We start from the raw sequence: 25811 nt of genomic DNA, 5'->3' as shown, positions 1-25811 counted from the left end.
CCGTCTTGGTTGTTTAACTGCACATACCTCTCTTCTATAAATGATATCCCAAAGTGACTCTGAACTATTCGTCCCGATTGAAACATAATCATCTCGAGCGCAAAAAAAAGGAGAATACATAACGTCGCGTAGTACCGATGGGCTGTTTGAATGCGCGTCATTGTTCGCAGGAATGATTAACACGGAATCGATAAAATAAGCAATAACTTGATGCGTGTGTCCCGTTAGTATCCGGGCGATTTGAAATTATTCTTGCAGTGGTGGTGACCTCCCGTGGTAAATGAAATATTCGCTGGCTGAAACCGGCGTAGTTTTCCTATTGCCGCTAATTACGATCAGGAAACGTCCGTATCAAGCGTAGTCGGTCGGTCTGGCCTAAAGGAAAACCGTTCAGTCGTTTGCGGTCGTACGCGAAGTGCAAAGTTACCCCGATGCTTCTGCGTGCTGCTCTGTTGTGTGACGTCGTATTGTCTTTTAATAGTCAGCCCCTGTGACCGGTTTTCCTGTCGTTAACAAGGCACCGTTGTAACGTTGAGACGCGCCCTCGTCCGACCTTGAAACGCTATATAATCGTTTCATAGCGTTCGATGTTCGAAACATCGTCCGGGGAACTGTTAATCGTACTCCACAGGTTCGTGTCCTTTTTATTTCCGTCGGCGGCTCATTAACGCGGAGCAACAGTGAAATGGCGAAAAAGACGTACGATCTACTGTTCAAGTTGCTGCTAATCGGTGACTCCGGGGTCGGGAAAACTTGTATACTGTTCAGATTTTCGGACGATGCCTTCTCGACGACATTCATTTCTACCATAGGTAAGGAGGAGAGACATCGCGAGTAATTACTAATCGCGATAACAGTACATTTTATCGAGGGAACCGTTCGCCGTTGTAAATCCGTTTTTCGGTATAGTAGGTTATGCTGCCAGGTCGAAATTCTAATTATGTACATACATTCGCGTGTATATAGAGATTAAGAACGCGTGAAATTCCCGTTGACGGGCGATATATACTCGAATAACCGAGCACCATTGATTCTTTCAAGCGTTAAATGCGCAAATTGCCTCTCGGAAATAATTTGTTGACAACGTTGTTATCAGAGTCGAATGTGTTTTATGTAAATAAGTGTTAATATACCAGGAAGTATATTGCAGAAATAAGCGTAACGTTTTTTTATTACTTAGGTATCGATTTTAAAATCAAGACAGTGGAATTGAGAGGAAAAAAAATCAAGTTACAGATATGGTAAGTGATGGAATATAAAATGTTTCTAAACAGCCCTTAATCTATGCATTTCCAGGGACACGGCTGGTCAAGAAAGATTTCATACCATCACTACATCGTATTACAGAGGTGCGATGGGTATTATGCTTGTTTATGACATTACTAACGAGAAAACATTTGAGAACATCGTCAAATGGTTGAGAAATATTGATGAAGTAAGTATGTCGACTGTGCGTCTAGTTATCTTTTATAAGAGAAATCAATTATTATTCATTCCTATTCTAATTGAGTGTAGCACGCGAATGAAGATGTGGAAAAAATGATTTTGGGAAACAAAAGTGATATGGAAGACAAACGTGTTGTTAGGACAGAAAGAGGAGAAGCGGTAAAGCAATCACTGTTTAAATTAACAATTCTGAACTTTTGTGGTTTAGTATTGCACAATAATTACTGTTCAGACTTTCAGACGCCAGTCTTGCTTTTCAAACGAATTATATCAATTATATCAAATTATCTGTGTATCGTTCAGTGTCTCAAGGAAACAGTTCCAATTTTTACACAAAGCTAGGATAATAGTTTCGAACTTACAACTTATATCTGAGAGTCTCAACCATAGAACAATTTAAATAATATACAGTGGTTAAATTATTTAGACTAATAAATTAATATTACTATCTGCAGATAGCAAGAGAGCATGGAATCAGATTCATGGAAACTTCTGCAAAAGCAAATATTAATATTGAGAATGCATTTAATGAATTAGCTGAAGCAATATTGGAAAAAACTCATGGGAAAGAACCACAGGATGCTCCTGATAGAGTGACAGTCGATCGGAGGGTGGAAAGAAATTCTAATCGGTGCTGCTAATTTTATGTTATTTATTTTAACGGCGCATAATATACTATATATCAGCTCGTGCCACTCAAAATAGATTTGTGGATAGATTTAGAGCATAATTTAAAGCAGAATAGTATAATTAAACTCTTCACAACACTGCCTAATTAAATTGGATTAAACTTATTCGACGACAGTTCTGACAAAAAGAAAAAATATTCTAAATTCTCAAACCATATGAAAGAAACAACTCCAATTAGAAGTGAAGTTTTTTAATTATACCTGGGTTTCATAGGGTGGGTTATAAATGCCGTTTGTCACATATATGACTGTACTTATAAATGTGTCTATTGCATGTATACAAGCATTAAGCTCCACTACAGCTTTTATAATGAAGGCGAGAAATCGATAATATATACTGTTGATGGAGCTTTGTTTTCCATGTGAAACTCCATGCGTTGTTACACAAACAAAGTCAACTAGGTACAATTTGTTTGTTACAAGGCCGCAATTTGTTACCATAATGAGAAGAGTGAGAATGAGTGTGGGCTTTGATCTTAAAAAAAAAGAACCTATGTGAACATTGAATGCTTTTTCATACGAACATTGCACTATATATGCTTATTTATATCTTAAGTTAAACATCTGAAAGCTTAAGACCAAGAGCTTTTATCCTATTTGTGTAAGACTAATTTACTACAAATATAAACATTCACGATTTCGAAAAAAATCAGTGTTTTTACTTCCGCTACGAATTATTGCGATATAACTCAAATCAGTGTGCAGAAATAAAGATTTACATAACGAGGAAATGGAAGTACTATATTTAATACTTCGGAATATTTATTTCTTATTGTGGAAACATATTCAAATAATATTATATTTTTTTTTCTATACACGTACAACGGATAAATATATGTATACATTACGAGGATAATCTGGAATTTTAATAACATTTGAATCTTTTAACACTATCTCTAACACGTATAGATATTAATGTTGTTAAATTAATGTAATTATATATAACAATTTAACTTTTTATTGGATATACAAAATTCTTTTTCTATTTTTGACATAGTAGAAAAAGGCTAATCTCCTTCTTTTTACAAATGAAATTTATTTTGATAAATGGAAACAACATAGATAATACTTTCTCTAAGCAGAAAAGATGAAATGAAAAAACATAAATAGATGTACAAATTATACATTTATGTTTTGAGTTATATTAACAATTGGTTCACTTTCATCAGTGCACATAGGAATTATCCGACTTGCAAGACTAGAAGTCGATATTTAAAATAATATATTTTTCTGTACTTTCTGTGTTAATTATATTTCGAAAATTGTGTAAAAGCTATTATACCATAGAAATGAATACTTCTATGCGAATACCTTTCCTTTCTGTACTCTTCATTGCTTTTTCTCTTGTATACAAAGAGAGTCCAAATAAGACACAGATAAATTAAAAGCATTTTGCAATCGAGCATAAAAAAGAATATTTTTTAATACTTAATCTCGTAAAGAGCCAATAATCGTTAAGATATAAATGAAGATATTCATAACATCCAAGTAAAGGCTCAGCGCTGCAAAAATATACTCTTCCGGAGAAATAGAAAATTTGTGATTACCACCAATCATCGTCTGTGTATCATAAATCAGATAAACGGAGAACAATAAGGCTCCAAGCGATGCATACACTAAGTTCATAATTCTCCCGTGCCATATCATTGCAATTATTCCAAAAAGTACAAAAATCACCAGTGCAATAAACAAGAAACTATTAAGACCAGTGAAATCGATTTTCGTTTGGAATGCGAAGATGGTCAAAGCAAGACACACAGCTGCAGTAATACCAACAGCCAATAGTACCTGCAAACATATAATAAAATAATATTTTATATATAATACTAGATTAAATGTTTATAAAAATATATAAATCTTGACACATGTTATCTTACTTCTTCAGAATTGTATGCAGAAGCAGCTGTAGCCATCAAAAAAGCTTCTGCTATTGTGAATAGAAACAAGAACACAAAATTCATAGGAGCTTTACGTCTCACACTAGTGCAGCAAGCCATACACAAGATCAGAACAAAGGTCGCTGCGAAACAGATCCAAAAGAGCTCCTTGTGATTGTACACAAACATACGCGTAGGAGAATGATACAGAAACAGCGCTATCATTCCTACTGTGATCAAGAGCTGACACATCAGTATACTATATACTTTCCTGAAGGGAAGTAAAAAGTACAATTATATAAATATAAATGTATATTATTATTTACAATGCAGTAGTTTGTATTACTTATGATACAAACCTGATAAATCCATTTCTAATGGATTTATTATTAAACTCGAATCCCTTAATAACATCAGATTGCATAGGGTCCTCTGCATAATTCGAACCGTACATGCTTGGCTGTGGTCCTGAGCCAAATATTGGACCAGCTGGTGGAACTTGTCCGTAAGGAGGAGCACCAGGAGCAACAAATCCAGGGGCTGTAAGTAAAAGTAAGGTATTGTAAGTACTACATGAAGAGTAGAATGTTGAAATGGAAAGTCAATAAACTGACCTGGTGGATTTGGTCCGTAAGGAGGAGGATATCCGGGATTATATCCTTCCTGAGGTGGATATGGTGGATTCTGTGGTGGATAACCTGCACAATCAAATTTAAAACACATACAATATTACAGTACAATGAAATCTTTACTCTATATTAAGCATTACACTCTGTAACATTTTGTGCTCTATTAATAGCTACTAAATGTTGGTGCATATTATTTTGCTTAAATAGGTATCACTTTTGTTTTAATTTTCTACGCGGATCATATAGAATAAATTAAATCTAATAATAGATTTGCACTGTATTGTCTCCTTTCTGCATATACATGCAAATACTATTAATTCCTCTTTAATAGCTAAAAGTTACAGATTATGATTAATGAATAACTTGTTTTATAGGTGACTTTGAGCGGTGATTTGATCATGGTGCTCACAGTTTGCTAAATACTTTCTGTTAGATGTTAAAGGTAAATATATATTTATATATAAATATTAGTAATGAATATGTATAACTTAAGAAAAGTATCAGAACCTTGTTGCCCTGGATAATATCCTGGACCAGGTGTATTCTGCCAAGTTGCCATCTTTTGGTTTTTCTATTAACTGAAAAAAAATCTATTATTATCATGAGACATTGTTATAAAAACAACACACATCAATGGAACACCAGTGCACGAATGTACCAACAACCTTTAAATGGAATGGAGTACAGTTACTTGAAAAATTTATTCTTCAACAAATTCCAAATCATTTTAGTAATTACAAAGCTATTAATATTCAGAATATTATTATAGTGAATTTATAAAATTATAAAAACACATTTACAATAAATTAGCAGCCTTATACAACTTCTAAACAAAATATGATAATTTAAAACTGACAATAAAAATTAATAAATAAAAGTATAATTTTTTAAGACCACAATTTACACATTACACACTTGGAAGTAACAAAAATAATATCAGAGCAAATACTGTTAAATGTACAGTAGCAAAAAAAAACTTTTAAATAATTGTTATCAAATTTTAATTTCTAAATGAAATTGTTACATTATTTTAGACCAATTGATTGCATACATGAAAAACGCTGTAATGTATACCTGAAATATTCTTAGGTATTACAATAAAGTGTTCATATTTATAGATTTCCTTTAAATAACTCAGTGTTTAGTTTTGTGAACTGTTATTGACAACACAATTCTATGAAGACCATTTTGAGCTCTCAAGAGCCGAACACATATTGAACATTCTAACACTATAAATAAGAACACAGTTAACCTTTGTTAATTTTTTTCGAGGTGTTAAAGATCAGCTGAAAATAACATTAGAAACACCAGTTAATAATTATCACTATATTTACGTCTACGTACAATTTCCAATTTGCACTAATGTTATAATCTAACACTGCTATTGGAAAGAATGATTTCTCATCTTTCACCGATCCGCGGTCGCGAGTGTTTTTGAAATATAAAATCTTAAAATGCACTGTGTCACTCGACACCTCATAAGATGATCTACAAAAGGCTAGGAGTAGACTCATGAAGCGATATTCGTTATACCAAACTTAAATAAATACCATTATGGCTCGATTTACCGTATCGACTTGAGTGGTGCCCGAGAGGCACCGCTCGAGCGCAAAGGGTTCAAAATATAGATACACGAAATTTTTTCGAGCGCGTAAAGAAAAAAAAAGCAGCGAAAATTGGTGTTACATAAGCTGAATTTAACACACCCTACTCGAAGATGAATAATAATTGTTAATCTTCTGAGATATAATAACAATAATGTTTTTTCAAGGCCCGTAACGATTGTGAAACATTGCAGCAATGAAATGATACTTTATCGTATTTTTGTACCAGCAACTACTCAAGTGTAATATTGAAGCTTACTCGGTTTACAGGTGTTTAGAACAGATTTTTGCTAATCAGATACCGGAGTTGCTAACAAATGTGTACTATATTAATATAAAAATGTTCTGATAATTGTACACGTCAATTTGATGCGTCATGCGCAGTTTCTGGAAACGGTTACAATCAATAATCACATTCGTGCGCCGCATATGTGTTTTTATTTACCTCTTTCGATGAACGTATATCCTAATGCGAAGGGACGAACTGTAACTGCTTTAAACGTTAACTATTTCGTGCCAAATACGCGAATCGTTGATCACATTGATCACTTGTACTGGTACACCTTTGGGTATTTATTACGTATAACAACGTTTGTAATATTACAAAGATGTCCACTCTCAACTTATAAACCGTTGACTGACCGAATCGCATGCGAGTGACTGATACGAAGTAAGTCGAATATTGGGAAGTGATGGTAACACACTTTGCGCCTGCGTGGAACATTTTTCGATATGTTATTCAGTTCGGTATGAACAATATATGTACACGTACACCAATATATTTCCTAGAAAAGTGTTACGTAGAGGTGTTCTGCAATTTTTATTGACCTGATAAAACGTAACATGATCTTACCACTACTACAAAATGAGTAATGATACAATTGCGTCTAGCTTGCGTAATAATGTAAAATAACATTTCTTTATAAAAAATTATAATTTTTTGTATAAAAATTGCAAGATAAAAGTCTGGTATTGTCAATTACGAAGAAATTAACAAACGTTCACTACTTATACCTGAAATATAGGAGAATCTTTCTCTACATCGACTAATAAGAACAACAAGATTCTAAAATATTTCAATAATTGTTGAATAAACACGTCTTTTCTTTCATAATACTACAACGATACGTAGTATTCGCATTATCAATGAAAATTTCAAGTGATCCAAGTAAATGAATAAAAGTACCAATGACTAGTGCCAACATAAAAATGTGGAAGTAGTCGTTTCCAGAACCCACGTGTGTGACAGTTTGTGGTTATGTTCTCTAGTGTGTAGTATGGCCTGAATAATTAGATTAACAATACTATAAATTTCTCGTAAAAATTCAAATAAATCATGTCAAGTTGTAAAATACATAATATCAGGTTTTATAACCTCGAACCTCGATCAGTTACTTGTTTATCTTACGAGTCTAAGACAAAAAAATTAGCACTGGCAAGGTTAGTTTTACAGTGTACGTTCTTATTGAAGTTCCTAGGCTTGTTGTAACAATATAACGTAACATTATTGCAGGAATGATAATTCGATCGAAGTTTGGAACGTGGGAAACGCTCCGTTCGTGGAATGTACGATATCTGGTCATGCGGAAAACTCTATCGAGAGTATTTTATGGATTGGTTCTAGATTGTTTTCAACCGGTCTTCATGGCATGATAGCAGAGTACGATTTAACGACGTTAACTATTAAGAATGAGGTAGCGGTTACAGGCGGTGCAGCTTGGTGTATGGATGTTAATAATGAGAAAACATGTTTAGCGGTTGGCACAGAAGATGGATATATCAATACATTTACTGTTACTTCTGATGCGTTGATGTATGAAAGGATATTTGATAAACAGAGAGGAAGAATTCTTTGTATTAAATGGGATAACACCGGAGAAATGATTTATACAGGATCTACAGATACAATCAGAGTTTGGAATGCTGTATCGGGTCACGCGATACATAAAATGACTACTTCTAGGAAGCAAGCGAAGAAAGAGACGATTATCTGGTGCTTAGAAGTAACAGATGATAATGTAATCATTTCTGGCGATTCGCGTGGGTGTTTATCATTTTGGGATCCTCACATGGGTACCCTAATTGAATCCCATGAAAGTCATACAGCCGATATACTAGCCGTTACTTTGTCTCACGATATGAACACTGTATATTGTGCTGGTGTTGATCCCGTAGTAAGAAGTTTTTGTAAAATAACCGTGAAATCTAGTGGTAGACAGCAGTGGGTAAAAGGTATAGAACGAAGGTTACACGCTCACGATGTTAGAGCTTTAATAGAAGCAGATGGGAAACTGTATTCGGCTGGTGTGGATGGATATCTAGCTCAGTCGAGTTATCCACCAAAAGTTCTCGTTAAGTACCCACCTTTACTTCAGCCTCCGTGTGCTACCGTTTGTAGGAAGTCCAGATGTATTTTACTAAGGTATACAAACTTTCTTGAGTTATGGAGATTGGGATCTTACAGTAAGTCATCTCCGGAATCAATACATCCCGGTATGTTCCATCAATTAGAAGAGGAACCCATAAAATTGCTGCAACTGAAAACAAAAAGAGATGAAAATATCATATCCTGTGCTATTAACAAGGACTCAAAAACAATTGTTTATTCAACTGACAGTCACGTTAGAGTTTTTAATTTTGACGTAGTCGAGGGAGATGCACAGTTATCGAGGAATGATACTGATATTTCCGCGACGAGAATACAAAAGATGTTATTTAGTCCGAACGGAAAATTATTCGTGACGATAAATAATGACGGGAAAAAGAACACTGTGACATTATACAAAGTCGAGAAGAAACATCTAAGGCATCTTGGTTTTTTTTACACGAACAAGGAATCCATTGTAAATATTGGACTTGTGCGTTTTTCTCCTGACAATAAATATCTAGTTTGTGCTGATCGCCACGGTAGAATTGCTGTGTATAATGTTAGTGAAACTGCGAGTACAGATGAACCTGTGGCATGGTTGTTGCCCAAGTACAGTTGTCCACCAACTGCAATGGCTATCCAGAATGGCACTCTAAATTTAGTTATTGTATATTCCGATCACAAGGTAAGAGGTAAAGGATATAATCGTCCTTCGATTTGCGTGAGGCTCTATGTACTATTTTTTATAGGATTCAGTATCGCGTAAAATTATCGAACTGAAATCGCGTAAATCGATGGATACCTAGCTATAAATAGAGAAATTACTTTTTTGTATGTTCTCGTAAAGAAGATTTTCTTTAATATTAAGCCATTAAATTTTTTCTCGTCCCAAATAATCTACTGACGTGCAACGATAAGTTACAGTAATTAACCGTAAATAAAGTACATAATCTTTCTATGACCTGTACTTTCTATCTTGCTTGAAGCTTGCAGTGAATTATGGTCATAACACTTCCAATATCCAGCGCAAAATGAAAAACTATAAAGCTGCACATTTTATCGACGATTATTTTTCGTGCTTTAATCGTCGAGGGTTTAATTTCAGATCGTCGAGTATAATATTTTGCAAAGACAGTACACCAAGTTTTCGAACAATCTGCAAAGCCGACTTCCGAAACAATGGTTGGCCCGGTCTTTTCCTATAACGAACATAATTTTTGATCCGCGCAACGAAAATATCATTGTAATGCACGACGACTCGAACGTTTACGTGATCGATAAAACGAACGAATTCACGGAAAAAGATACGAAAGTTCCGAAACGTGAGAATGGCGACATTACAGAAGATAGCAATTACGCTTTAAGCTCGCAGTCTCAACAAGCTTTTCAAATTCTAAAAAAGTACAAGGTAATTACGATCACCGCGGCATGTAAACCGAGGTGGATAAAATTTAAATCCCTATCGACGCTATTTGCAGCACCTTGTATACTTGGACTGGTTGAACGACGAAGAATTAGTGGCGGTCGAGGTGAATCCCATATCTTTAACGGAGAAGTTACCGCCGACTCTCAAACAGAAGTGGTTCGGAATGTAAATACACGAAGAACGATACAAATGAAATCCAATTTTCTCAGTGGGGTTCGAATGTTATGTACAAAGCCGTTAGCATGTTTCATGTGCATACATGCTACCTTGGAAACTTCGAGTCACGTATTTCCACGACGCAGTATTGTCGATTCAGCTGTTCATAATAGCACGATACCACGACAGTTTATTTTTCAATACATTTGCTACAATGTACAAGGAATTATGTACAAAAAAATATATATATATTCCATAGTTTACGCCGATCCGTTTTATTTAACCGAGAGAAATGAATCTCTGATGGATGACGCGAAATTCACCAGGTTCCAATGGCGGTTCGACTGTACGTTTCGGTGAAATGAACCAAGAACCTGCAATAAAGTATCGAAGATAGAGAATGTTATCAGAAAGTGTGAAGGAACGATTGGACCAGTATTTACAACCCGATCCATTTAAAATACTTTAGAGTATTGTTATCTTCTAAATATAGCAGAAACCCCCAGCAAGAGACCTCCAACAAAGTACTGTCGATCAATGCTAGAAAGAGACTGGACGAATATTTAAATTCTAATTGTGTCGGTTGATTATAGGAGACTCGATACGCTTTTACGTATCTACTGGATATACCAGAGACCTGTAAACTCGAGATTGTATTCTGGACGAGATGATCGGAGGCCCACCATGCCGGATGTCGTTCTGGGAATGAACGGCGATGGTTTCAGAGGAATCGGTGAACGCTTAATCGCATCTTCCGGCGGTTTGCGTTCGAAAGTGTCCGCCGGAAATCCCTCCTTTCTGCATTCTTCGGCCAGCACCTACGGTCAGTGACACCGAGGGACATTAAAATTCGTGCGGTGCACGAATCGACGATGCTGCACCGTGCGTTTCACCTCCGGCCGGTTCGTGGTACCTTCTTAAAAAATTCGCCCGTCAAGTGTCCGTATTTTCTGGGCCAGTCGCGACGAAACAATTTGTCCCGCAACATAACTTCCTTACTGAAATTCACGCGTCGTTAAATACCGTTCGAAAACAGAAATTAACTATCGTCGCTCTTTCAACAACGCGTGTCTACCAAATATTGTCGAAAACCACCGGATTCTTCGCGTTAGTCCTCTCAAGCTTTCCACCCTCTCTTTTGTCTTGCGACTCGTCAGCCATCTTGCCTTAATCACTAATACGAAGATAGACGAACAACGGGCAATTGAATCCACTCGCAGGTAGAAGACCTTTCGAAGGCATTCCGGAGTTTGTTCGATATCATATCCGTTGCCATAGTCCACCCTACGTGCTCATTTCCGAGGTCCTGGGTACACGACGTCCTAGACATTTTACGCGAAAAGTTATCGTCTTGGGAGGAACGACCGCTGACTCGTTACAGTGGTACATCGTTAAACCGCAGAGACGGTATTTCCCCGGCATTAGACCACGATCACCGGACTATCGATTTTCAGTAACAGCCGTGTAAAGGGTAGGGAAGGAAGCGAGCTACCGCGGAAAATCTTGTTGAGTCGAGGTAAACCGTGGAGACCCAAGAACCGGAGCTACGAGGCCATAAACCAAGAAGCGTTTAATCTTCGCCGCGAGTTGTAACCCCGCAGCCCACCAGGGAAAGGCGTAGATGTGGCGGCTTAAGCCTCCAGGAAATAATCAAACCGGCGATACAGGCGGCAAATACACCAACCGTGTCGTGGCGGCTACGACGCGGCCTCTGCCGTGTACGCGCGCGTCCGTAGATACAGCTCGTGCACGTCTACGTGTGCATCTACGCGTGTGCATGAATTTAGGTGCGCTTAACACGTTCGTCTTGGTTCGGCGAGAAGGTAACGGTTTGGAAAGCTTTGTAGTTGTGAGGTCTCGAGCAGTCGGGAAGGGGGATGGAAACGGCTGCAGAGTGCAATGCGCCGAGATTACGACTAATCTGCGACCGAGACTGGTCGGAAGCGTAGTTTCTGTAACTTACATCGCTTAAAGCGTCAGCTCGTTCAACCCTCAAACCCTCGTCGTCGTTGCCACCCGCACGGTTCCTTCTGTCCCTCTCCCATCCCTTTATATCATCTTCTATTCTACCCGTTTCGCTTTCTTCCTCTATCCCTCCCTTTTTTCCCGGTCTTTCTTCTTCTTTCATAACCGCTCATGCATGAGCGAGGACTGATTCCCTTGGGAGAATTGTCCTCTCAGAACTCGAAAGTTTAACGTGCCATACACCTGCCTGGGCTTGCTCGAACCCCCGCGGTCCATCAAGGGAAACTTCATTCTTTCCGTACCTCTTCTCTTCTGGACACAGTAAGGCGATTCCGTAGGATTTATTATTTACGCGCGAACGTTCTGGAGCTCGGGAACGCGGGAGTTCTCGGTTGTAGGAAGCGGATAAGGGTAACGTGGCGGGTTTCGAGAGCGCGGTCGGACGACCGACCAGATTCGATTGACTGGATCCTCCTGGTACCAACAGCTGGCATTAATCACCGGGATATCGCCGATATAACGCACGCGTGTACGTTGGGGATAACGCGCACCGGTACTTGGGGTGGCCCGTACTTTCGGACACGCGAGGGTTCTCCGTCCCGTTATCGCGATACCAATATTCGCACTCTCTTCACGCGCGTGTACACCACGGGCATACCAATCGACGGGGCTGCTTCCCTTTTCGCGTGGCCGAATGATCCCTCTTGGTCTCACGCGAGCCTCCTCGCCATCGATATCGAACGAGAGCGCATCGAGGAATTCTTCGTCCCAGCGGCGATTTCTTCGATATCGAACGCGTTACCAATGCGAACGCGTGGTACCATTCGTTCCACCGGGCGGAGAACGGTTATCGGTGGAATCTAAAGGGGCAACGCTCGTCACGGACGAGCGTGTATCTGGGTGGCATGCGGGGAGACGCGAGCACAGAGGTCAACCTCGGAGGCGTGGACAAAGACAGGTGAAAGGAGAGGCGAGAAAGGGAAGACGTGTAAAGGGTGAAAGAGGGGAAATTGATAAGCGCGGGAGGGAAGAAGACGAAGAGAAAGGGACAGAACCGGGGAGAGAAATTTGCGGGATCGTAGATGTAGAGACACGGTGCGGCGGGGCGCGCTGTAAATTACAAGCGGAGCGCCAAACCGCTATGGTCTTCTCTCGGTGGCGCAGGGGTGTCTAGACGTATAGATAATACCGAGTTTGTGCGGGGCAGACGCAACCTAGACGGTCCCTGGTTCATCCAGCTACCCGAACCAGCCAGCCAACCAGCCAGCCAGCCAGCCAACCGGGCTAGGCTAGACACATCGACCATGCTCCGTTTCTCTCCGTTCGCTCGCTCTTTCTCTCTCTTTCTCTCTTGCTCTCCTCACCTCTTTCTCCGTCGCTCGTATCGCCTGTCCCGTTCTGATTCTAGGCTATCGTTCCGCCTATACTGTCACGGTCCTTGTCGCGCCAGGCCATCCGCGGGCATACCTATATACGCTCCCAACCGGATTTCCCATCGTTCCCGTGCCGCGCCACGGCACACACGGACGCGACGAGAGCTTCCCTCCTCGCAATTCGCCGCGGAAGGCAAGAGATGCAAATCCTCAATAGCATCGCCGCTGGATCCGAGATCCCATTGGCAGCGATCGTGACGTGGATGACGTACGAGCCGACCGCTTTCCTTCCACGGCGGTGTTGTCTCGCGACCCCGGAATTGTTTCCCGTTCACCGAGCGTCACGGTCCACGCGACGTTCTCGTACTTCGGAGAAAATTCAGATTTTTTTGGCAGACAGGTTTTTGGAATTTCATTAGACGATACGGGGCGCGATGGAAGATAAGCGAGGTTGGCGGAACGCGTGTTTTGAACCTTGGCGAGGGATTTAGGAAGTCTTTGATAACAACGTTATCAGGCGATTCGCGAGCGGCGAAGATAAATAACGAGTGTACGGGAAATTAAATCGTCGCGAGTTGTCGAAATGAGAAGAGAATAAGCGTAAATGAATAATTCAAGATAGGTCCATCATCGTTTCCCCCTGTCCCATATCTTCTACGCATAATTTCCAAGGATTAATATCATTCGGTATATTTTATCTTCGGGGGATCTATCAAAAATAAACTCTGGTTGATTTCCTCCTCGACCCATTAATCACGAACTTATACACTTAGTTCACCAGTTCGGTACATATTTCTACACCTTAAACGTATTCTTCATAGGTACCTATATCAGCCACGACCGCCCCGATCACCGGCGGCTTTCACAAGAAATTAAGGATGCGCTTCATCCCCCTCGGTGTCCACATCTTCCTATATCGTTTCTGGTATCCCGCCCCTCGCTCCCGGGGCCGGCAGCCGTTTTAATCGGCTGACTGCAATGCATAAATCCCCGTTAAATAATACGGCAGTTAACAGTGCCATTAAGCCGTTCGAGATACCGCAAAACCGGTAGGGTGCTCCTCGCTGCGCGCGCGAAGTCCGTATTTATCGGCAGCCGACGCGCCGCCACCGAGAAATATTGTTCTGCGTTCGTTTCCGCCGGTGCAGCGTTCGGTGGCCGACAAATACTGTGAAAAGGGGATAGAATAAAAAAAGGAGAAAGAACGTGTATGTGTACGTGTATGCGAGAGAGAAGGAGAGAGAAAGAGAGAGAAAGAGAAATGGAGGATGGAACGCTGGTGGAACGACGATTCAACGTATGGCCGGATGGGAAAACGGGTGAACGTACAAATTTCCATTCTCACCCTCGCTCTCACCCTCGTCCCTGATCGGCGGCCGTTCGCGTAATTAATTGTTCCGGGTGTAATGAGCGAGATCGTTTTTACGCGGGGCGAATCGTAATTAGCGGATCTGTATAAATATGAAATTTCATGGGGATTATTTAATGTCACGTTGTCGAGCGCGAAAGGGTGGCGCGACCGAGGGGAGGTCGGTGCGGTTGACACCTCGAGGACCCGTTTTAATGATCTCGATCCGATGATTTTGAATGCGACCGGGTTTCCTTCGACTTAAACGACTGGTCGAAGCAAGCAGTGGAATTACGTGTTGGAAAATGAACGCGCAGCAATTATGTACAGATTCGAAGCTAAGTGATCTGTGATTTTTAAGTGCAGAATGATGATTGCACGAGAGGCGGACGTCGAAGCGATGAAATGTCAATTTTTGGTTGTTTCAACTATTTTTGGCTACACGAATTTTCCCTATTACCGTGGATAAGACACGTTCGTGGCGAAGAGCAGAGATGGACGGACTTGATCGTGAAAATTACGAGACGCAACAGAAAATTTGATCGTCCGTCTGCTCGATTTTCTTGCGCGAAGAGGAGGAATTAACTTTCCGGCATCCCTATCGCGAATTGAATCGTCCCTACCGTGGACCCTTTGATTTTAAGCAATCTCCAAGGGTGACTGGCCACATTCTGATTACAATTTTATTTCCTCCTCGTAGACTCCGTTCGATTACTCTGACAGACTGGGGGGTTAACCCGTTTTATGGAATGGATTTTTTTCGGTCTGTTGTACCGGTTCAATTGAAAGATTCTAAGCGTATCGGATCGTCCAATTTTCCTTCAAATTATTCTTTAACCGTAATCATATTGTCTATCCATAAATTCCTAATTGGCAATTAGATCTTGATAGCGATACGGATCCACTCGAAAGAGAGACTTCTCTGTTTGAACGAGCATCACAAAAATTGTAATGCACAGTGAATGAATACCCATTATTTTATCGGTGCATCAGAGGGAGGTATACAAGCGAGGCTAAATACGTGTACCCACATACGCAAATTGGAAGCGCATCTCATCGCTCGAATCGACAGGTTTATATCCCCAGAGTGGTTGTCGAACAAAAAACACAGTCGATTAACGGCTGGTAAAAAGGCCTATGCGCGGTGATGCACGCGCCCACTCGTCGCGGGACAATAAAAAATCAAGATTTCTCACCAGGGCGGAATACGCGTTGAATCGCGCCGTTGTTCGATTGTACGAACGCCGCGCGACACATCGCACAGCTGCGCCGTCGTGCGCACAGCCGGCGCTAAATCGATCGGAAACAAAATTCACCCGTTTCCGGTCTACCGTCAGACGACAGTGTATCGGGTTTCGCACGCGCGAGATCCGTCCCATAATAAGATCACCGTTACGAAATAATTGCATCGCGCACAACGCAGAGTCGCGGCGCGTCGCAAACCCCGTACGCGACCCCTACTTTTTTTTCCCCCCTGCAGACTTGCCCGCGTCCCTTCTTTTTATTCGCTCGCGCGGCCTTTTATTCGCGCGAGTTGTCCGAAGGAAGGCTCGAGAGGAAGGGTGATTTCCGGAAGCAAGGGTAATAGGAGTGGTTGACGAGCGCGTATGTCGAAGTCGCGATTACTTAAGTAGTACTGAACGGTTCGCGATATCGACACATTTTGAAAATATTGATAATTTCTAGATATTTTACTAATGCGTAAATAACTCGCGATACCAACGACGTAACTCTATGGCCACCGACGCGTCTCGATTCAGCTGGAATGTATCGTCATCGACTAGTGGAAACGGCCGCAACACCCCATCTGCGATCATCTGCCGCCTCCGCGTCGCGGCATCCCTGCGGTCTCGAGTTACCCGTCGGCGACACCAGACCGTCTAGCACGGGTCTGCCCTACAGTCTAGCCTCCGTCGGAGGTTTTTCTTTCGTCTGGCGAACCGGAATGTTCGATGCACCGTCGTCGACCAATTATATCATTACACGCGCGACGGGATCCGCGGTATGCGGTTTCACTGACGCGTGTGCACCCGCGGCTCGCGCCTGACGAAATGCACGCCGACCTTGCCGCCGGTTAATTGGGTTGCTCGTTTATTGGCGAGGCGTCGCACGCGTGGGTGGGTTGCTCGTGGGTTACTCCGCGGTGCATTCAGGCTTTGTCTGAGGAAGAGAGACGAACAGTCCGCGCATCTGCAAGGGATATTTAGTGGAGAAGTCATCTGGTTTCGCGTGTGTGGGAGTCTTTGTCCGTGGACGGTCGATTAGGGCGACCAAGTAAATTTATGATCCGATGATCATCGGTGGTGGGTGCAGTTTGAATGATAATAAACGATTAGGATTGTCCGATCAAATTTAACATCAAAAGCTGCATCTGAGCCGAAGTCTTACAACAGATCGCAAGTGCTTCATGCTTCCTCGCATCCTCGAGATTCCACAATTCATTCCTAGAAACCAGAGAGATCCGTGCAATCCCGATCGTTCTCCACGGCCTTCGAAACGCTTCGTGTTCTCGACTGGTGTCGCGCGTCGAGATTGTCCGCGGGCTACGCTTGCCGATCATAGAGTTGCGCGTCGCTCGATCTCGGCTCGCGGTCGTGCCAGGTATGTTAATCACCGTGAAACGTAGCGATCTGGAGGCGTGGACTGCTCACCTGTCCCACGCGGTCGGTTCATACGTTAAATCCATTAAAAAGCGTAACGCTGTCCTGTTTTTCCTCTGAAAAGGGCATTGTGCCCGCGGCGACACGAGGTCTGCATTAACGCGGACGCTCGGAGGGGCACCTGTGCGAGCCTTCGGTTGCCGCAGACGAGAAAGAGAGAAAGAGAGAGAGGGAGAGAGGAGATCAGGGCGCTCCGCCATCAGCGAGTAGAACACCGGAGGGTGAACGTGTTTCTCTGACCTAGTCGCATTGTCGAATGCCTGCACACGCGTTCCCCGTTCGACCGTGAAACGGCTCGGGACGCGTCCTCGCGCGTGCAGGTGCGCGCGACATGCAGATGAAACACTGCAAGCCCGGGTCTCTGCGGGCGAGCGAGCGCGAGCCGTTAATTGAAACAACAGTTAGACCCGTGAATCATTCAATTAAGCGGATTCCGAACGAGTCGCACGACGCCGCGTCGTCTGGCGTCATTTCGATCTAATTACCACGCCGGGGCTAAGTGGCTCCGCTGGATTCGCTGAATGCCTCGCGACGGCCGTCTTTTTAAGTGCCGGCTGTTACAAGGGCCTGTCTGCTCGCTTTGCCGCCCTCCGCCGTTGCTGAAGACCCGGTAAGAAGAGCTGGTAGACGTGTAATTATCGATCCGCGTATCGGTTTTAAATGTTCATCCCTTGCGATTGTGTTTCCCTCGTGGCAGTTACTAGTGTGGTACGAAGATCATAACGTTCTATTGGTCCTTTAGAGGACTTTTAATAAAAAGAGCAGAGCAGGTCTCCCTCAGAACGGAAATATAGAGTTGGCCCGTTTTTCGATCGGGAAAAGGAAAACGAATCAGCTCGACGGCTTCTCAACGGGTTTGTACAAAACTCGATAGCGTTCGTGCTTCCTGTTTCATCGGAGAAGGGCTTGTTTCCTGTAGTTTGATCGCTCCCTTCGTGGGCTCCTCCATCCCCCGTTTAAAATCGTTGTCTGAAACGAGCCCTCTGCCACGATAATTTGATTGCTACGTCATCCAAGCCAGACCCTAACTAGAATTCGTAATCGCAGCTGTGTACGAGCGTGGTCGCTCGATTCTACGTGGCGTACCATATAAAAATACGACCGTGAGATCCATCGTCCCGGAAGACATCTCAGAAATGTAGACGCTCTGTAGCACTTTTACGTTCTCTTTACATATATTTGGCAACCAGTAATTTCTTCCGGTAAGTAAAGAGAACTCCGGTTACAAAGGGTTAATAGGTTGACCGTCTGTAATCGAGGCTCAAGCGGTGAAATTTTTTTCTGGTCAAACAAGATCGCGTGAAACGTCTCGACAAAAAGCACTCATTATTCGCAGAGACGGCCGTCAGCGTCATAAAGCCTCGTACGCGCTAATCATCATAATTTGCAAGGACGTCTAGCCAGTCCGTCGCTGAAGCGACGCCTCTCATAATTCGAGTGACAACTGACGGGCGTCTACGCGTTAAACGCTCATCCTGGTGCCACGACCCAATCTCATCCAACCGGGGAGGAACTTTTTTATGAGAACACGAGAGGTCACGAGACGGCGGCTACGCTCTCTTCTCTCTCTCTCTCTCTCTCTCTCTCTCTCTCTCTCTCTCTCTCTCTCTCTCTCTCTCTCTCTCTCTCACCCTTTCTTTCCCCCATCCACCTTACCATCTTTCTGCAAATTACGTAGAAACGGTGGCTTTCTTCCAGACATTTTTCTTGGTTGCCCCGACAGTACAGAATGAATCACCGTCCCCTTGCTCCCGCTCATGGAACAGGAATTTAACATCGCGCCCCATTTCTCTTATTTACAGATGCATTTGCGTAAATTCCCAGCCCTTCGCCTCCCCGTCGGCTCGATGAGGGGGCGGTTTATTCGCGATCTGTTGGTTCCTCGGTAATTCCCGGGAATCCCTCATCTTGTCGCCTGGAGGTGTTCCTGGTGGGGAACGTCGACAACACCGCGGGAATAGTCGTAAAAATGACGGAAAACGATGCTGCCATTGTTTCTAGCCGACCCGTTTAGAGCACCGCTGATGATACGACTTTGCTAATGAGATGAACGTCTGTTTTTTTTTTACGCTTCTCTAGACGAGGATGTACAAAAAGATGAAAAATACGTTGGATTATTTACAGACTGCTAATATCAGCGGATGCACGAATATGCTAGGTAGTCGCAAATTTTTATTCGTATACCAAAGTCTTTTTTACACGCGTTTACTTAATGAACACGTGTATAGCGTATTCTCTGAATACTCTCTTAAAGATAGCTCGATGGTAAAAAATCCCGGATAATTTGTGGAAAGCTACAAGGATTTCTGCAATAGTAATAACCATAGCCGTCTCGACGCCTGTAAGAACGAGGAAGACTAGCTGTTCGCCGTCTGGACGAAAAAAGGGAAAGGAGGAAGACAGCAGACCTGCGGAGGAACGCCGGTAAACAAAATGGGGTACCCGGGCAAAAGGCGCAACTGCCATGAATGAAATGCTGGTAACCACCTATTAATATCCATCACCTCCTACAACGGATGTCGCCGGCCTCATAACGTCACTAGACTCGCAGCAGGAATATCTTCACGCAAGATTACTCGTACCGCGGCGGCGTCGCCGTTTCTCCCAGCGGCACGTTTTACGCAACCGCGAAAGACAATCTCGTCCACGGTCCTGGAACCCGTCTCCTTCCTTGTCCCTTCTTCTTTTTTGCTCATTTTCCTACCCCTTTCTTTTAGACGCCGACAGGGTCCGCACGAGAGAAGGTGAGAAAGAGGCGCGTACCGCGAGGCGCCTATAGGAACGAAAGGGCGAAGGGTGGCGGTGTGCAACGCCGCGGCCTGTTTTATTTACAGAGCGGAAAAGCCTAGACTTTGCACTACGCCACCGTCGCATGACACCCCGGCGCGTCTTCGGAACGCTTATGTACAAACGCGGCTGGTCCACGCGAGACTCATCCGACGGTGTTCGTGTGCTTGCGACAAAGTAGACAGGCTATCTGCACCGTCGCTCGGAATCGTTTAGAACGGTGTTTACACGTGTGACGAGAAAATGCTGGGCAATGATGATGTCTGGGTAAATGCGACATCCAGGTCAGATCGGCTGGATTACGTGGGTGTCGATGGAAATGTGTTTCCTTGGCACCGGTTCGACTTAAAATAGCGAGTAACAAAGTGATTCGCAAATTTAGAGGGACATCGCGAGTTAAAACACAGTCTGATCGATACGAGTACACTGGGAACTGTAGTAGCGATGCATACCTTAATTGAAATGTGTTTCCATGAAAAACAACAAGCTGAACTGCCCCACATTTCGAGCAATTATCGTAATGGCGACACGGTGAGGCACGTAAACGGAAAGGTACAAGGTGGCATGAGGGGTTCAACGAGAGCCGCGAGTGTACCTTGTGCTTTTAGAATCTGAAGGCGTCGGTTCGTTGGGCTTTTCTCGAGAATTTGCACGACGGGATAAAAGAATCGTAAGGCGCGGCCTGGAACAGTTGTAGCCGCATAAAACACAAGCTAAACAGTTCTTGTTCCCCAAGACGATAAAACGTAACTCGCGCGACACTGGCGAAGGTAGTAATTGTTCCTCGTATTTCTTCCGGTGGGCCAGCTCTTTTGAAATTTTCATCGCGAATACGCCGGCTGCACGAGGAACGAACTGGTTGTCATAAAGTTGAAATTATTTTCCCCGCGGAACGACCGGATGTGACCAAGTTTCTCGATGCCAACTCGTGATCCTGGTGTTCCCAGATTGACCGAGTCCGGCATTAAAGAATGAGTCCGCCGCGCAAAAGTAACGACTGCTAATGGCACCTACGAGAATATGACCTATTAAACCTCCTTACTCCTTAGATTGCAATCATTTCTGGGCCGAAACAACTTTAAGCATTCCAAATGACCACTCTTTGACCCGACGCAAGAGTACCGCCGTGTAATTGTTCATTTTCATGCCTGCTGATAGCGTCTGCTCATCTACATTTGTGGAGAGTGAATTTTAAGAGCTTATTGTATTCAGAAAAAGAAAGGATGGAAGACTGTGTTTAATTAACACAGTGGCACGGGGTTACTTTTTTCTGAATTCACTTCTGGATACTAATGGTACGTGGGACGAATACAGAAAGTGACACACCATCCTTTTTATTTCCACTAACATTTACGTACTCTGATTGATTAGATCCAGGATATTAAATTTGGTGTCACTGTCAAGTCTGAATTAAAGTATACTTTCGAGTGACTCTGAATCCTCCTCTGTAATTACATCAATATCATATGATGCGTGACATCATAGAATCTCTGACGGGACTAATTTTAGACCTGACGAAATGTGTCATACGCTTCGTTATGTCGTTGACAGGTGCCAATATCAGTTTCCTATAGACACCACGAATTATAATGAAGCTTAAAAATGAAATCAATTCTTTGAACTTGTCTTACGAACTTGAACGTTGCTGACGCAAACTCTGATTAATTGAAGCGCACTTTTCGGCAGTATACGTGTATATAAAACACTTAATCTTAACCCTCTTGGACCCGAGCAAGCTGCTCACCCTTTAAAATAGAGTATGCGCGCGACGCCACTTTGAAAAATTGCCAGCGAAGAGCTATCCATCGAACTTGGGAATGATTCATCTCCAACAAACAGCCAGTGATGATCATTCGAGGATTCTGTCCAGCTTGCTCATGCTATATTGAGTTTTTAGTGGCCTATATTGGCAATAGAAAGCCTTTCGAAGAGTTATGAGACTGTGTCATTCGTACCCTCGTGAAACGAATCGATTAAAAGGTGACGATGCAATTTAGTCTGCTAGTCACCCCCTGCAGTAGTGAGTTAGGGTTGAAGCGCACCCTGTGATCCACCTTTAAAAATACACGATTGCCTTGAAAGGCAAAAACATCTGTATACCCCACATTCGAGTACATATCTACACGTGAAACAAGGATTTATCTTATCCATCTACACCGGAATTAAAACGCATAATTGCCGGTAGTATATCAAGAACACGGATTTTTATTCCCCCCAATGCACGTTACACGTGTCTCTTTAACGTGCGTTACTCCCGGGTGCATCGTGCACCAACGCTACATCACACTCGAGCGTTTCTCCATTAACCGTACCAATAAAGAATCAGCGGGGGCGCGCAAGGCGACAAGCGCCTCTGCGCGTTCACAGACGGTTTCCGCGTTGCGGATCTATTCGTGACTCGTTTCCCTTGATTAAAGGAATAATCCCCAGAGGGTGGAAGGAGGCCGCGATCATCCCGTGTCCTTTAACATGCCTCGCTCGAGGCACCGTGGAAACGAAAGGGGGGAAAAGTTTTCACGGAAACGAAACGAAACGAAACGAAACGAAACGGGGAACCAGGGCGCGAAGGGTGCAGGGGAGGGTGGAAAGAGGGAGAAGCGACCGGGAACGGGAAAAAGAAAGGGAACGAACGGATAGCGAGCAGACGGGCGCGGTCGTGCCGGACGGCATTTTAATAGGTTCGCGGGGTTCGAGCGAAAAAGTTGCAAAACAAAATAAATCGGCGTCGCGACAGGTCGGCCCGCGCTTTCTCCTCTGTCTCTCCACCTTTCCGCCTCTCGTTTCCATTTTGGCCCTTTCTCTCTCTCTCTCTCTGTTCGCAGGCACGGTTACGGGTCATACATATTCACGTGTGGCATTCGTACGCACGGAATTAAGCGGCCGGGGAATTAAAGCGCTTTTCGGGCGAGCGTTAGTCCGGCAGCCTTCTCTGCGCCCCCCTTTCCTTCCTCAACCCCCTTCACCAGGTGATTACGCGGGGATTTTTCGAGGGACGGCATTTCTATGGCGGCGCGGTAAGTACAGCTGCAAGAGACCACGTCGCCAGCGCGTCGATTCGACTCGCATTATTCCCCGGGACAAATTGGACTCTCGCGTTCTGGACGACGCGCGCGCGCGTGTCTACGCCACCCTTTTTCGCTCCTGCCTTTTACCGCTACCGACGCTTCTCTGCAAAGTCCCTGTGACATTGCCCGAGACGATTTTTGGCAGAGCTGATACGATGGTCAGCGATGGTAGGGGGTGAAATGGTGTTGAGACGATAAGGTTTTGATACGTTTGCGGTGTTGCGGGTGTCGAGTAGATTGTGGGGGAAGATTGCAGCGTGGACGTGCAACGGACAAGGTGAATGGGATATAATTGATCGCTCGTAGGGTGATACACAGCTCGTTTGCGTTCCACTGGAAAATTGTCAGAGCTTATACCGCAGGATGAACTGTACGGCAAAAATCAGCATTAGCCATATTTGTGAAATTTTAAAATTCTTAGCGCGATAGTTGTTATTTTTACGCGGATATATTTCCTTTCACTCGGATATGAATTTTCCAAGCAAAAGCAGAAATACTCGTTCCGTTAGCTAAGTGTTAAGCCGTTCTCCGAGATGGCTCAAAGAATTCTAGCACCCCGCGCCACTTACTGGCGCAGCGTAGACTGCGAGATCGACATAAATATTCATGCCGTTCCTGGCAAAGGCAACAACAAATGCTTCGTCCTGCGCAAAAGCGACGCCGCTACGACTAAAGAGTCCCATTCACGCGCAGAATATTTCAGACATTCGCAAAGTCCGAACCACCCAGAGAAGAGAAGAACGCGCAAATTGAGAAGGAAAGACGAGCAAAAAAGGAACTCGAATTCGAAGGGGTTGGAAACAAATTGACAAATTGATCTCGCAATTACGGCCGACACACGGTCGCAATTGCTCGGACGAATTTCAGCAGAAGTTTCACGCTTGTTAGAAATCCCATTGACGACGCTTCAGCCGGCAGTAATTTGTCGCCGGGCGGTATAGAGACGGGGTATCGCCTCGCGGTACACGGTTTCACGCGTGCCACGATGTTTGCGCAGGAAAGAGCCGCCGCGGAAGAAGCGGTGGAAGAAAAGGGCTGGGAGGAGGTGGGGTTCGGAGAAATCGCCGTGAGGAAGACGAAGCGTCTGAAATAAGGTTCGAAACCTCAAACCTCTCGGAATCTCCGGCATCGTGCAACTATCACGTCTGCCAGCCAACCCGTGGCGCAACCCTCCGCCCCGTGCCACCCGCGCTTCCACCCTTTACCTACCGCTGTGTGTGCCACACAGTCCGCCACCCCTTTCTCCGCCGCGCCGTCGCCGCCGTCGTTTTCATCTCTCCTTTCACCCTGCCCTTCGTCTCACCGTGCCATCCCCCTTGCGCCCCGTCGGGGCCTGTCTCACCCTTCCATTCGACCGACCGCCCGTCTAGCCGCCCTTCCAACCCCCGACGCTGCGCGGCACGACGCGCCACCCCCGATCGCGTCCCGGCGAAACTCCTCGCCACTCCAGACGACAACGGCTCCGGTAACGGAGACTCCTCGAAACGAGCGGTCGGGGCCAGCCCCGTTACGAGCCTCGAAATCCTCGTGGATGCGATCAGACGCCCGGCCACGCCGGCTGACGAAGTGTGCAAGGTCGAGAGAGCCGAAGGACCTCGAGCTTCCGCCGTTGAGATCGATCGCGCGGCGATCCTTTACTCCGTTCCTGGGAACCGACGCGAACCACCGCGAACTGTGGCTGAAATTTCTTTTCTCGAGGCTGACTCAAGAATGTTGTCTCCTCGATTCTTGGACAACGGTTTTAAGGAACGATACGGTCTTTGATGTCTTCTGTTGTGCAAATCGTTTGGATGTGATGATTCGAATAACAACTATCGGCAGATACGAAATGTATAATTCCTCGAGTCTAGAACGTTTCTATCCCGCTGCTCGATCTTCTACGTACAAAAGGTTTCGCGTAATGAAAAGAATTTATGAAAGCAACATCTTCAGGGCGACCACGAACGACGACATCCAAAAATAAGAATGCATTCATTGTGATTTATAGCCTGAGCGGCGCGTCAATGTTGGATGATTATGGATGGTGTTAAATGGCAGCTCCCGGCATAGCAGATGTGGTTCGAGCGGTCTACCCTGTATAGCGAGGGAGAAAGAGGAGGGGACCGTCTAAACCTGCGACCGTGACATTGAAACGTTACGTCGGGCATCCCCCTCACGACGGCCGACGGATGGACAGGCAGACGAATAGATCGAAATCTACGTTCACGGTCCTTCGTCCCTTCTCATGCGATCCTCCTTTTTCTTTGATGATTCAGACACGGGCCTCATAGACTCGCATTAAATATTCATCGATAATAAAATTCCTCGACGGCAGAATGGAATAGAATATTCCAAAAATTGTCGTACGACACGTTGCTCTTCTTGATCGTAAAAAGTAGATAACCAACTTGTACAACTTTAGGGACAGCAATAACGCTT

General features: G+C 44.0%; 5 protein-coding genes across 5 annotated transcripts in view; 3 read left to right on the top strand and 2 right to left on the bottom strand.

Moving 5' to 3' along the window:
• The window catches only part of Nhe2 (Na[+]/H[+] hydrogen exchanger 2), a 250996-nt gene that overhangs the window by 29072 nt on the left and 196113 nt on the right, over positions 1-25811 (top strand). The window lies entirely within an intron of this gene.
• On the top strand, positions 256-2292 carry Rab10 (RAS oncogene family member Rab10). The gene is made up of 5 exons (XM_076896805.1): positions 256-812; positions 1181-1241; positions 1297-1435; positions 1516-1605; positions 1902-2292. Exons 1-5 carry the CDS (start codon positions 686-688, stop codon positions 2085-2087), a joined length of 603 nt encoding a protein of 200 aa, XP_076752920.1. The 5' UTR covers positions 256-685; the 3' UTR covers positions 2088-2292.
• Positions 2880-5225, bottom strand: Lfg (Glutamate NMDA receptor-associated protein 1 lifeguard). Its single transcript, XM_076896794.1, has 5 exons — positions 5149-5225; positions 4627-4710; positions 4372-4552; positions 4013-4283; positions 2880-3923 (listed from the first exon to the last, which is right to left on the bottom strand). The coding sequence occupies exons 1-5, from the start codon at positions 5198-5200 to the stop codon at positions 3564-3566; spliced, it is 948 nt and encodes a 315-aa protein (XP_076752909.1). The 5' UTR covers positions 5201-5225; the 3' UTR covers positions 2880-3563.
• L(3)72dn (UTP4 small subunit processome component l(3)72Dn) lies at positions 7432-10458 on the top strand. The gene is made up of 4 exons (XM_076896780.1): positions 7432-7685; positions 7759-9298; positions 9719-10021; positions 10092-10458. The coding sequence occupies exons 1-4, from the start codon at positions 7582-7584 to the stop codon at positions 10206-10208; spliced, it is 2064 nt and encodes a 687-aa protein (XP_076752895.1). The 5' UTR covers positions 7432-7581; the 3' UTR covers positions 10209-10458.
• LOC143424631 (ciliary microtubule inner protein 1) overlaps positions 10475-25811 on the bottom strand; it is a 168223-nt gene continuing 152886 nt past the window's right edge. Inside the window, exons 3-7 of the mRNA XM_076896817.1 lie at positions 14359-14506; positions 11271-11369; positions 11109-11193; positions 10833-11013; positions 10475-10569 (exon numbers count right to left, since the gene is read on the bottom strand). Coding sequence (XP_076752932.1) covers positions 10475-10569; positions 10833-11013; positions 11109-11193; positions 11271-11356 — 447 coding nt within the window. The 5' untranslated portion in view covers positions 11357-11369; positions 14359-14506. The remainder of the gene's footprint in view (positions 10570-10832; positions 11014-11108; positions 11194-11270; positions 11370-14358; positions 14507-25811) is intronic.

This window comes from Xylocopa sonorina, chromosome 6 (assembly GCF_050948175.1).
Source record: "Xylocopa sonorina isolate GNS202 chromosome 6, iyXylSono1_principal, whole genome shotgun sequence".
NCBI lineage: Eukaryota > Metazoa > Arthropoda > Insecta > Hymenoptera > Apidae > Xylocopa > Xylocopa sonorina.
The sequence above is the reverse complement of the archived record's forward strand: the minus strand, read 5'-3'. Positions and strand labels throughout refer to the sequence as shown.